Genomic DNA, 12277 nt, shown 5'->3' with positions numbered 1-12277 from the left:
CAGTTTTAAAAAAGAAATAAATAACTGTCTGATTCAAGTACACAAAACTGTTTATCCAAGTGTCTCCTTTTGCATCCTGAGTTGTTATGGTTATTTTGATGTGCCGATAAGCAGTTTTTGCATCTTGCCAAGCAAGAGGGTATGAGTTAATTTCATGAGCAATGAGTTTCGCCCCAAAACAGTCTGTAACTATTTGTGACTGAATTTTTGTAGATTTAGGTTAATCCCAAAATGCCAAGATGGAAGGAAAAAAATGCAATGTCTCTACAGGACTTCTTTTAGTAGATAAATGGTAATCATTCTTTTTCTCCTATTTTCTTGTGGTTTCTAAAACATTTTTCTCATTGTAAACATATATTTTGTGCTTGTCGTACATCATCGACAGACAGACTGAGCCATTAATTTGCAGTAGGTTCTAGTATTAGCAAAATTAGAGGTAATTTCCCAATCTTGGTTGTCGCTGTTTGAGAAACCAAAGTAGCGAGCATATTTTAAATCTCTGCCGCATGAGGGCAGCATTGAAATAGAGATCTTTTAATAGGCTGGATGCAAGCGAAATAGAAGATATACAACATTTTTTTCCTGTAATCAAAACAGAAACACTAAGTGAAAAAAATGTAGTGAAGTGATATCATAGGTTAGAAATAACATAGCTAAAATTATGGTATGTGGGTATTAAATATGTAAAATTATACTGGTCTTCAGAAGGTATTTTACCTACTTCCTATGTATTTTCTTCTGTACACAGTTTGTTCACATGGTCAGACTGATTTTATGATTAATTTCTTAAGAGCTGAAGAACATGGACATGTTATGTGTAATTTATTGTGTATTACATTAGACTTACATCATAACTAACTGTAACCATAGGTAAATTACATAAATTTTTAGTTAAATTGTTGAGGCCTCTTTTAAAATGTGAGTGAAGAAAGCTTTATCTTAGTGTGAAATCTAACCTAGCATGTTTAAAGTCTTGTCTTACAGTCTCTGAGACAGAAATGTGATATGTTCCTGCGTTGGTAGAAGGTTTGCACTGAATAATTCAACAGAAGCACAAAGTTGACGATATTATTTCTATTGTGGTTTTGATTGGTGAATGCCTAATAGACTAATCTGGTTTTCTCATTAAGATTAATATGGCTAGTAAGTGTCTGAAGAGTCCCATGTATAGCCAAGAATATTTGGGTTTGAAATACAAATCCACCTCACAGATGAATTAATTAGTAAAGAAACTTCCTGTAGTCAGATGAGTTGGTAATCCTTGCTGGGAAATTTACTATCTGTGGTCTGTTTGTTGGGGTTTTTTAACAGAAATATGCATCTGGGTCCAAATATCTTCTTTACACAATATCTGAGATCTGTTCTGTCTGATGAAGTTTTTGTAATGACTGCTGTCATGGTGATTAAATGATTGTTTGATCCACTGTTTATTTCTGGAAGACTGTCAGGCAAAATGTAGTGATTCTTGGTATTTCTTGTCTTAAGAGATCCAGAGGAATATGTTAAAGTTCTTTCTATAGTGTTAGCAATTAATATAAAATCTGTGGGTTTGTTTATTTATTTGTTATATTAGGATGGACGATTGAAGCCTGGAGATCAACTTGTATCCATAAACAAAGAGTCAATGATTGGTGTCTCCTATGAAGAGGCAAAAAGTATAATCAACAGAACAAAGACAAGGTATCTGTTGCTGTCAAACAGCTAACCCTCCAAAACGGTTTGTTAAACGATATTTATGATCAGATTAATGTTAAATGTCTTGTCTTGTGTACTTAGAGGAAATGCAAGGGATATTAATTTTTCTTAAATATTCAGTTGCAGTGTTGTTTCATAGAAAAATATGGAAATGCACCTTTTAGACCTGTAACATTATGATATTTTCATTACTTTCAAAAGAAAAAACAAAACAAAACCCAAACCCACGGGATTTACCTTTTTTAATGATGGGGAGTAGAGCATCCTTTTAGAAAAATAAATACAGAAAATCACACAGCGTTTGGGGAAAATTTAATTTTTGCAAAAGTAATGTACAATCTTATGAACAGTATAGTATACAATCTGTTGAAACTTTTTTAATTTTGATTTTAGGTTTGAAAGTTTTTGGGAGATAGCTTTTATTAGACAAAAAAATATTCCCAGTTATTCAGAGAATCTGCAACGTCCTTCCAGCCTGTTCATGTCTGCAGTAGCATATGGAGAGCAACAGGCTGCAGTACTTAGTTCTCTTGCATCTCCTAATGGGAAGCTTGTTTCAACCTTCACTCCAAATGCTGTGAGTATACTTGTTACTCCTCTTTGTAAAAAGTGAGCAAATGTTTGCAGTATAGGGTTTTTTTAATTCAGTTTCCATCTAATAAGAAAATAACTGGCCCTTTTTTCTGCACAATATGAATTCTTTGGAATATCAAGACTTTTCCAGAAAACACGTTGTGTAACATTAGAGTAAACTGATGAAAGGAATAAGAGTATTAGTTGACTTGGTGTTAAGAAAACAAATCAAATAAAATGAGCATTAACTGTGTTCATAGATATGAAATTCTCCTTACTGTTTATCTAGGGAGTAAAGTTTCAGCATGAGATATATATGGTTATGTATTTCAGAGATAAAGTACTCTCTGATTACTACATACGTGTGAGTACAGTACAATCTCACAAGTTACACTTCCTCCATGATGATAAGATTTTTGCTTAAAAATCAGAGTCATAGAAGAATGTGGGGGTTTCCCCCTTTCTTTCAGCTAAGCAGCAATTGTTTTAATTCATACAGCTTACCATTAGTGTAAAGAATTAATGTTGACTATAAGAAAGAAGATTTAAAAAGTACTCTATTATTCCAATTTTTAAAAAAACATTTTCAATTTATTGCATTTTTTAAAAACTAAATAAAGTATTGTCTTTGAACAAGGAAGAACAAAATGTTCCACGTTAAACTCAAAACAGGTGATTCTCAATTTTTCTTACGTTTGTACTTAAAATTATTGCCATTTCTCTTCCTATTAGAGATAGAAACATTGAACCAGGTTGTCTAGAGAGACTGTGCTATCTTAATCTGTGACAGTATTCAAAACCTAGCTAAAGTTTTGATAAGGCCCTGATGTAAGTTTTTTGAATGGCATTCCTTCTCCCCACCACCTATGCCTTCCATTTTCTCCTAGTGTTGTTTTGATCTGTCCAGTCCTATTTCTCCCGTCGGTCTCCCTTCCTCTCCCTCTCTTTTACATTAATGTGTATTCTAGTTTGGCTTGTGATTTGCTTTAAAAATGGTATTACTTTTAATTTTCTTTCACAGACAGAAACTGGTGTCAAGATGGGAGACCAATCTCCGATTACTTCCCTAGACAGCAGTCCTACTGATGTCTCTGTCACTGGTAAATGCTGATTTAATTCCCTGCCACCCTTTTTTTCTTCAATAACTGCCACACAGAAAATAGTATATAGTGAGACTTAATAGTCTTTAAAAGAAGGAGTATTGCACTATTTTTGTAGTACTAAATAAAGGAGTGACATCAATGGATTGTTTAGTACCTTCTGTCAAATATAACTTACATTGTCTTTAACAAACAGCTGAAACCAAACAAAAATGAGCGATCACAACATTTGCTATACAGCAGCAATGATAATAGACTCAGTAGAAACCAGATAATGAAGACTCACATATAGATCAAGATTAGGTTGCCATAGAAACTGTGCTTTCTTGATTTGATGACATTCTGTGGATGTATACTGCTTGCACTTTGGGTTTTTTTTAAATCAGGGCAGTGTATTGGGAGGATAGAAGTAACATGTGGACCTCTAACATTTTTTCAATTAATAACAAATAGAGTATACATGTATATTTATATTTGAGAGTCATGACATTCAAACAAAAACAATAGTCGCTTTGATCATATCTCTACATACATATTTTGAAAACAACACTGAGGAAAAATAGAGGTTGTAGAATTTGGTCACAATCAAATCTGAACTGAACAATTGTAATTCCTTTGGGAAACAAATATTCGTTGTATTTACAGACAGTCCAAATGCAATAGTCTGACATAATAATGAGAGTCTCAACTGACACAGTAATATAACTGATTCTGTTTTGTATGTCTGTATGAAGACCTGAACTATATTCTTTTTCCTCACGCCATAGTAACTAAGCATAACCTGTGCTTCTCAACTTGATGTCTAATATACTGAGAAGAGGAAGGACAAACATACAGGATGTGATTCATTCTGGATGTCGCTCCCCTGCAGTTATTTAAATTGTACCTGCATTTATTACGGCCCATATTAGATATCCTCATTTTAAATGAAACACTTTCCACATTGCAAATCTGACCGGTTGGCTTCCTACCTTGAAGGGTGAGCTGACTGAATATGAACTTCTGAAACTGGAAAGGTTGTAGTATTGAATACACCTGGAGATTAACGATCACACAGTTTTTTCATATTGGTCATGAAAAACACCAGGACTAAATCAGAGGAACAAGAAAAAAGGCTATTTTTTAGTATATTCAGAATATAAGACTCTTGGTTAATATAATGCGATACACAGGAGCATCATTGTTGCTTAAAGAAACCAAGGCGGCCAGAGTTTCTTAACATATCTGAATAACGTAGATAGTGGAGTGGAAAGGAGAAATACTTGCAGCTCCAGTTTGTACTGTTTCTTGTCATTTTTCCTTTTAGTCTAATTTAATAGCAGATTCTTAGTCAAAGATGCCAGTTCTCTCATGCTGCCCTTTTACTAGGATAACCATCCAAGGATAGCCTTGAAAAATTGAAGCAGCTCTTAGATGATTTTTTTTAAATGCTGTAAGAAAAATCAGTATAATTTTAATAAATTCTTGCACAAACTCATACACAAGGCTTTTTCATTCTGAGTTGAAAGGAAGCATGCCAATTCAGCTGAGGTTCTAGCCCACTGTCTTCAGAATTTAATATAGCATGTGAGAGGTGTGAGTGTCAGAGATTTTCAAGATGTTTTGGTTTATGCTTTTGGCATATGAAGAGAATGTAAATTACTTTGAGCTTGGAAACAGATATGCTGTGAAACTTGGAGGGGGGGAAATTATGCAATTCCTTCTGTTCCTTTAGAGAGAATCTCAAACTGCAAGATCCTTTAGTTTTCAAATGCTCGTTTTGGTTTCAGTACCTCTCTAGTCCATTAATGAAATAATGAATTAAGATCCAAATTACATTTATAAATAATAAATGCAAACAAGTATTCCATTTTCTTCTGAAAAAAATAAAAACCAAGCTAATGAATTTGTTCTATTTACACGCATCTAAAATCCAAAGAAACTGATAGTTAACTGCTCCTTTTGCCAACTGTCTGTGATCAAAGGCTTCCAAAGGTTGCTGCTTCTTGTGTTGGATCCACAGGCGTGGCTGAAATGCGACAAAGCCGTGACTGCATTTCTCAAGTTCCATTAAAACTAAGCACGCAACTCAAAAGAAAAAAGCAATTATTCTGAAATCTTGCATATGGACTGCTTTGTACTGCTAGCTGCTTTTCCTTTCCTCAGCTTAATCATTTGCGTATGTTGGAAATAAAATAGATGGACCATAAGCTATTAATGCAACTAGCTAAAATTATGCAAACTTGCTGTATTTCTGACTGAAAGGACTGTAGAGAAAGGGATGATCAATGATGGTTTAATGGATGGTATTTCTTGGAAAAGATATCCTCTCGAGGAAAAAATACTGAGGAGGCTGCTGGAATTCAGGCTAAGCTACCTCCACCCAGCCCTTAGCTGGCAACAGGTCATTCTCTCCCTTCCCACAGTGTTTTCTAGATCCCTAGATATGCTTTTGGGAACTGTTGATTATGGTGAGGCGTCTCTTGAAGGTCTTTCTCAGAATTCACAAGTGTGTTTCCCCTTCTGCTTCCAGAGTAAATGTGTATCTCTGAGAGAAGAGAAAATACACAAGTATAAGCCATGTGCTCAGTGGATCGCTCAAAGTTATTTCTGGTTTCTTTCTGCTAATTTTGATTGTCACTTTTTGATGTGAATAAATAGTTTAAGTGGTTGATACCCCAAATTTTTGTTTATTACAATTACATCCTTTAAAAAAAAAAGTCAATCTAAATATTAACATTTATTTGTGGCAAGTGTGTATTTAGCTGGCATCCATTTGATGAGCAGAACTTCAAAACAAATTTTTCAAAGCACTAGTTACAACTGTATCATTATTTAATTTTAATTTTTTACTTCTTAGTTATTGCCCCCAGCCAGAATGATGATTATGAGCTGCAAGGAAGGAACTCTACTATTCGTCTCAAAGCAGAGAAGCTGGAGAGGGTAAATATTTACAGTCTTTTGAGTTTTTCTTTCTCCCCCCCTTCACGATGCAAGTAAAACGTCTGGAGAATACTTCTAGATTGACAAACACCAAATTTTCTATTTGGATAGTTCCTTCAGGTTGCAAGCCAGTATTTCATTTTATATAGTGGGCAAATTACTGTTTTTGTTAATCTAATTACTGATTAACTCTTCTGGGAATCTGAAAATCCCTCAGGATTTTTAAGGCAGTTGTTAAGGACAAAGGGGTTTGCTTATTACACTCATCCGTATTCAAGGTTAAATAATATCTGAACATCTCTCAATTAGACGGAAAAGACACAGAGTGTCTCTGGAATAAAAGTGTTGTCAGTGAGAGTGTACTGTGATACAAAGGCTCTTTGAAGTATAGCTCTTTAATTACTCCCCTATGTCCCTGCAGTCATTATCCCTAGTCCTTTCTTTCTTTTTTTTTTTCCTCCAAAATAAGTTTTCTCCTTCCAGGCATTGAATTATCTTGGGATTCAGCCCACAGATGAACAGCAGCAAGCCCTAAGGCAGCAACTTCAGAAAGATTCTAACGGAACAGTGTCTTTTGGAGGTAATAATTTGTTAATTACCATGGAAAATAATGAAATTCAGGAATATAGAAATAATACATAATAACCATTAATATATTTTCTGTCAGCATTGAGTTGCTGCTGCAAGTAAAATGATACTTTGAGGCAAGAACCTTATTCTATTGAATAAAAATAATCTTTGATTTTTGAAACTAAGTAATAGGAAAGCAAATCACAAATGTATCTATTTAAGAGCAGTCTTGAGAAAGTTTTGATTTTGTGCTCACAAATTCCTAAATTGTTCCAAAAATTACTTGGGAGAGTATTGATGGTTAAAGAGACTTCTTGAAGCAACTAAGCTGATGGATTATTTAACTTGCTTAGTTTGTGCGAAGCAAGAACATTTTAACTATTGCATATAGAAAGAGATTTGCATGGTGACTATCATGATTCTAGCTAAACCTAATTCTGATGGGGATGAGTTGCTTCTGTTGTTTATGGCAATTTTGGTAGGTGACACTAGTAATTTAAGAATATTCATCATAAACTGTCAGATGTGTAATAGTTCTGATGCTAAAACTGATGGAAATTTCACTTTTCCTAAAGTTTATGAAAACCAGCATCTAACACTAGTATATGAAAAATAATTTCTTGTACTTATCCATCTAAAAAGAAACTGGATTTTTCAAGTACATTATCAAGAAAGATACTGGATCTTCTGTCAGGTTTTATGTGGTGTAAACAAACTGACCTTTATAGTTCCACTTGTCTCTCATACAATAGCAAATATTTTTTTTTTTATGCATTCAGAATGAATGGGTAATCCAAGCCACACGGATTGAGATTGCTCTATTGTTTGCATATAAAACTTTCAACTTGGTCAACATCAATTTTACGAGGTCTTTACCAGGGGTTTAAAGGACCTGCAAAGGAAACTATGAGCTGAGCGCCACCATGAATTTTTCTCTTCTTCCTGCAGAGACACTGTGTCACCTCTAGTAAAGTCAATTCACTGGGAAAAGCAGGTCTATAACCGGTGTGCAGGTTTCTTTTAATTTTTCACAGGGATCTGCCAGATGCAGAGTATCTGTAACCAGGTACTTTCAAGGTGAACTTCACACTTACTGCCTTTTGTTTTCTTTTTTCCGCCACAACTTGATTCAAGGGTATTTCATCCCAAGACCTGTTTTGAACATTTTTGTTCTTATTTTTACCAGCTTTATCAAATGTTTCTGTTCCGAGAGATGTGTCTGACAAAAATGTAGATGAATTATATTTTCTTTTAGAAAACTTATGGAGTGCAGATGCTGCATTTATAATGGATAGCCGTACATTGTGGTATTAGTAGTTGTGTTGCATCTAGTGGTGCTGCTACTAAACTGAACTTGTAGACTGCAGCAACAAAATCTAAACTGTTTTTTTAGATTTCGTTGAAGTTTCAAGGAATCTGTTCTCTATGCAATTGAATGCAACAGATGATGGCCAAAAATCTGTAATATTTGGGGTCAATGAAATTGCCAGCTTACTGGATTCAAAGGTAAAATGTGTGCCTGTACAGTGTAACTGTTGGGAGGAGATTATTGGAGAGCTTATTATATGTAAGATGACTCTAAATGTTGGGCAGATGTTTAGAACAGCTCTGTATCAGGGTGTTCTTTAAGATAACCTAGTTTCTGCAAAGCTTTTTAAAGCAACCTACTTTGCAGAAAGCAATTCACGTAGTTGTGTTGTGATTTGTTATATGTATGGACAACAGTGATTTTCTGAGGTTTCTCAATGGAATATATATTGCCACTACCAGTGTGAGTGATAAACAAGTATTAGGCCCAGTGACCTGAACTACTGCTACAAAGAAAATCACTTTATTCTAAAGCTGACTTGAAGAAAGAGCATTTGCAGCATAGGAATAGTAAAATAAAATTATGTATTATTTAAAATACTGGAGGAAATGGGCTATTAGTGTTATATTCTTGGTACTTTAAAAATATTTTTATTAATCCTTTTAACAGGAAAAATAATTTTTCCTTTTGAAGATAAGTTGGTCAGAATTTTCTTAAACATTTTTAATATTTTCAGAGCTTTAAATTATTTTAAAATTAAGATTATCCTCTCATTTTATTAACACGACCTTTTAAGATAAGATGTTAAAGATTACAAAAGATGCAGTTAGCAATACATTCTAACCTTACCTACTTAAATATGCACAGTTTGTGACCTGTGATTCTTTGGAGGATGACATGGAAAGACTTAGGAAAGAAAGAAATGAAGCTTTAAAAGAAGTGAGTAAATTAAAGGTAATACTTAATTTTTATTTGCTTTAAATTATTTAAGAGACTAACTTCTTTTTGAGCATATGTGCAATTTTTGATGAATAAATAAAAAGGCAGAGCAAACAGTCCTAATTATGTTTGAAGATTGTAGGCTTACAATGTATTTCTGGAGACCATGAATTTTATTTGTTATACTGAATACATTTTTTAATTGGGTTTACAGAGAAATGAGACTAAGCAGTCATTTCACAAAGTGAATTTGGAGAAGTGACGGATTTGCATAGCAATTTTATTTAGAAATGTGTGATCCTAGTAACTGCAGTGTCTGAGCATGTGCTAATACTTTTGATAGAAATCAGAACTGGAGGGTCAATTAATCTGTTTTCAAAATTAACACATATTTTCACAGACGTTACAAAATACATAAGACCTAAAGCAACAAATATATTTATTATATACAGCCATTTATTATATACAATATGGATTACAACCACGGTCCTATGCTCCTGAATTTCTTTTTTGACAACAAAAAAGGTAAAAAATTCTGGTTCTGTATTTAGCGTTCCTAACTTGTTCTTTCTCTTGGAAAATTGATCCCAGGATACAGGCAATTCTACAAATTGCCTCCTGGTCCAAAAAAAATTGTTCTTGCTATAGATTACAAGAACACATTGGATATATACCCAAAGATTTGTTCTTCATTCTGTGCACAAAGATTCTCCTTCTGAAAACTTTGTGCTGAAATGAAAGAACGCAATTTACACTGAACATTGAAGTAGTGAATACTTATCATACGATGAGTCCCTAAATTGCCGTTGTCAAAAACTGGCAACGATCAATCTGTAATTGCCTCATTTCTTAGACTCCTCCCTTAGCAATCTACGATCAAATACTTTATATTGAGTGAGAAATACCCTTGGTCTGAATCTTTATGCTTTTATAGCACTTTTAAAAAAAAAAACAACCAACCAACTTCATTAGAACTTTTAACCTTCTGAAAGTGGTGTACCTACAGGCTTCTGGTCTAAGTTTCTGAGTGGAAGAATGGTAACACATACAATGTTGAAAATAACTTGACGTGAATATTAGGTTGTACAGCAATCTGTTAAAGCCACAAAAATGTCTTTATTCTGCTCATTTGCTAGGTGGCTAGGTAACGAGACTTAAAATGTGTAGTTTACTTATATCACAGAAATGTTCAGTAAATAATCCTCAGATGCTCAAGAAACTTAAACAGTATCAATGAATTCACTGAAAAACTAGGTTTTAGAGATGAAAATTTGGTTTTGTCACGGGTTTTATAAAATCTGTTGATTCTTATTTCCACCAGAACTCTTTAAATATGTGTGTTTCTGATTATATAACTTTATTAACAGACATATGCCATGGCCTAGAAATATAGTAGTTGTACAGAAGGCAGTAAGTACATTGATAGAAGTTAAGTAGTACTACCTGTAGTTTTGAAAGAGCTAGTTGGGTTTTAGGAATAAAACCTCTATCTCTTTCAGATGTAATTATTAATTATTTCTTCCTTTTTTTTTTTAAACAGGAAAAATTGTCTGAATCTGTGAACTTACAGAAACAGTTAACAGAGGAGCTACAAATAGTCAAGCAAGTAAGTTGAATTTTCTTAAAAATATAGTTGTTCTCTTTTTTTACTGTTTTTTGTGGAAGGGGGAAGGGAACACTTTCTCTCTTGATGCTCATATAGACTGTACTTTTACACCAATTTCAACACAAAGTGGTTCTGTTACTACAAAGCTTTTGATTAGAATTGGAGAATACTGATCCTTAAGTTTTTAGAGCAATAATACTTCTCTGCTGTTGAATTGAGGTAGGAACCATAAGACAAGCTGCATCGGCTAAGTTGGATAATAATGTACCTTTCTGGTCTTAAGTATTCTTGACGTGGTTTTGCTGTTCTTAGGCAACACTGTGCCTAATCTACAGTCCTCACTTTAGCTACTTTATATGTCAAACAGAGTTTTAAGTCTGAAAAAATAGATGCACTTGACAATTCTAGGTGATATTTACCAGGAAAGAAATGGTAGTGTTTTGTGAGGAGTGTCTTGTTTCTGTCTCCATATTTTTCTATAATTATGAAAGAAGAAATCAGAGTTTCTTATGAAATTTAGCCTTGTTGTGTCTCTTAAAGGAAATTCCCAATTAGATGTAAGTCTCATGTCATTTATGGCCTGGATTCAAACCTAATCAACTTTCCTGATTCCTGCTTCTACTGAACACCATCCTGTCAGGTCTTTTCTTCCCATGAGCTGGCCACCTTTCTCCTTTCCTTTGCTGCTACACGCATTCCGTGTAGGTTTCTTATGGCTATCTGTTCCATCAGATGTCATAGGTAAAAATGCAAGATACAGTTTAAAAATCTTTCCATGTACTGCTATATTAAGATTAGTTTTATGTTTTTGCTCGTATGTGTAGATTTGTTCAGCACCTGCGTTATCACCTTTTATTCTTTGAATATAAGAAGACTGCTTGAAAGATTTTTCCATTAATATTGTGATGTTGCTGTCTGTAGACTGTGGGACAGCAGGGAAATAAATTCAATTCTCTTTCAGATAAAATTTAACTGGAACTATGTTCCAGTAGCACACCTCGTTTGCTAATGGGCGTTCAGTGTGTTGCTCCAGCCTAGCGCAGATGTTCATTACATCGGTCTAGGCTGAACTAGTACAAAGTACAAACCCCAGAATGCGAACAGGGTGGACACCCGCTCCTCAGCATCGAGAGTTTCAATTCACATACATACTTGTATTGGGAAGGTAGACATGGACAAAGATGGTCCAAGAAGGTCTAAGAGGCAGCAATGCCCTTTTTCTACCGCCTGAGGTCCTTGCACTTCTATTTTTCTGCCCAGTACGGTCACGTGAGGGTGAAGGGCTGCTTTGCAGTGCAGCCCTCCAGGGGATAAATACTCTGATTTTCTAGTAAGCTTTTTAAGTAACTGCTGTTGAAAAGTGAAATGAAAGAAAAATAATGAATTATATGTAATTACAGCACTGTGTGACCTATTTTAGGAGATACAAGCAGGCTTTTAATGGAAATTTTAGTTCTGTTTATGCTTGGTGCATTTTCAAGGGTTTTAGATATATTTCTGTAGTTCAAAACCAATGTTGACGCTGAGGTTCATGGTGATACGAAGTTTTAAAAAAATAGGCTA

The 12277-nt window shown here is 34.3% G+C and overlaps 1 protein-coding gene across 1 annotated transcript in view; it reads left to right on the top strand.

The window, feature by feature from the left end:
- Nucleotides 1-1573: 1573 nt before the first annotated feature.
- The window catches only part of STXBP4 (syntaxin binding protein 4), a gene marked incomplete at its 5' end in the record, with an annotated part of 56395 nt that continues 45691 nt past the window's right edge, over nucleotides 1574-12277 (top strand). The window contains 8 exons of the mRNA XM_009891523.1: nucleotides 1574-1680; nucleotides 2089-2272; nucleotides 3290-3368; nucleotides 6208-6290; nucleotides 6774-6870; nucleotides 8254-8366; nucleotides 9037-9123; nucleotides 10649-10714. Of these exons, the coding sequence (XP_009889825.1) occupies nucleotides 1574-1680; nucleotides 2089-2272; nucleotides 3290-3368; nucleotides 6208-6290; nucleotides 6774-6870; nucleotides 8254-8366; nucleotides 9037-9123; nucleotides 10649-10714 (816 nt within the window). The remainder of the gene's footprint in view (nucleotides 1681-2088; nucleotides 2273-3289; nucleotides 3369-6207; nucleotides 6291-6773; nucleotides 6871-8253; nucleotides 8367-9036; nucleotides 9124-10648; nucleotides 10715-12277) is intronic.

The sequence above is a fragment of the Charadrius vociferus genome, unplaced genomic scaffold (genome assembly GCF_000708025.1).
Source record: "Charadrius vociferus isolate BGI_N301 unplaced genomic scaffold, ASM70802v2 scaffold979, whole genome shotgun sequence".
Taxonomy (NCBI): Eukaryota; Metazoa; Chordata; class Aves; order Charadriiformes; family Charadriidae; genus Charadrius; species Charadrius vociferus.
The sequence above is the reverse complement of the archived record's forward strand: the minus strand, read 5'-3'. Positions and strand labels throughout refer to the sequence as shown.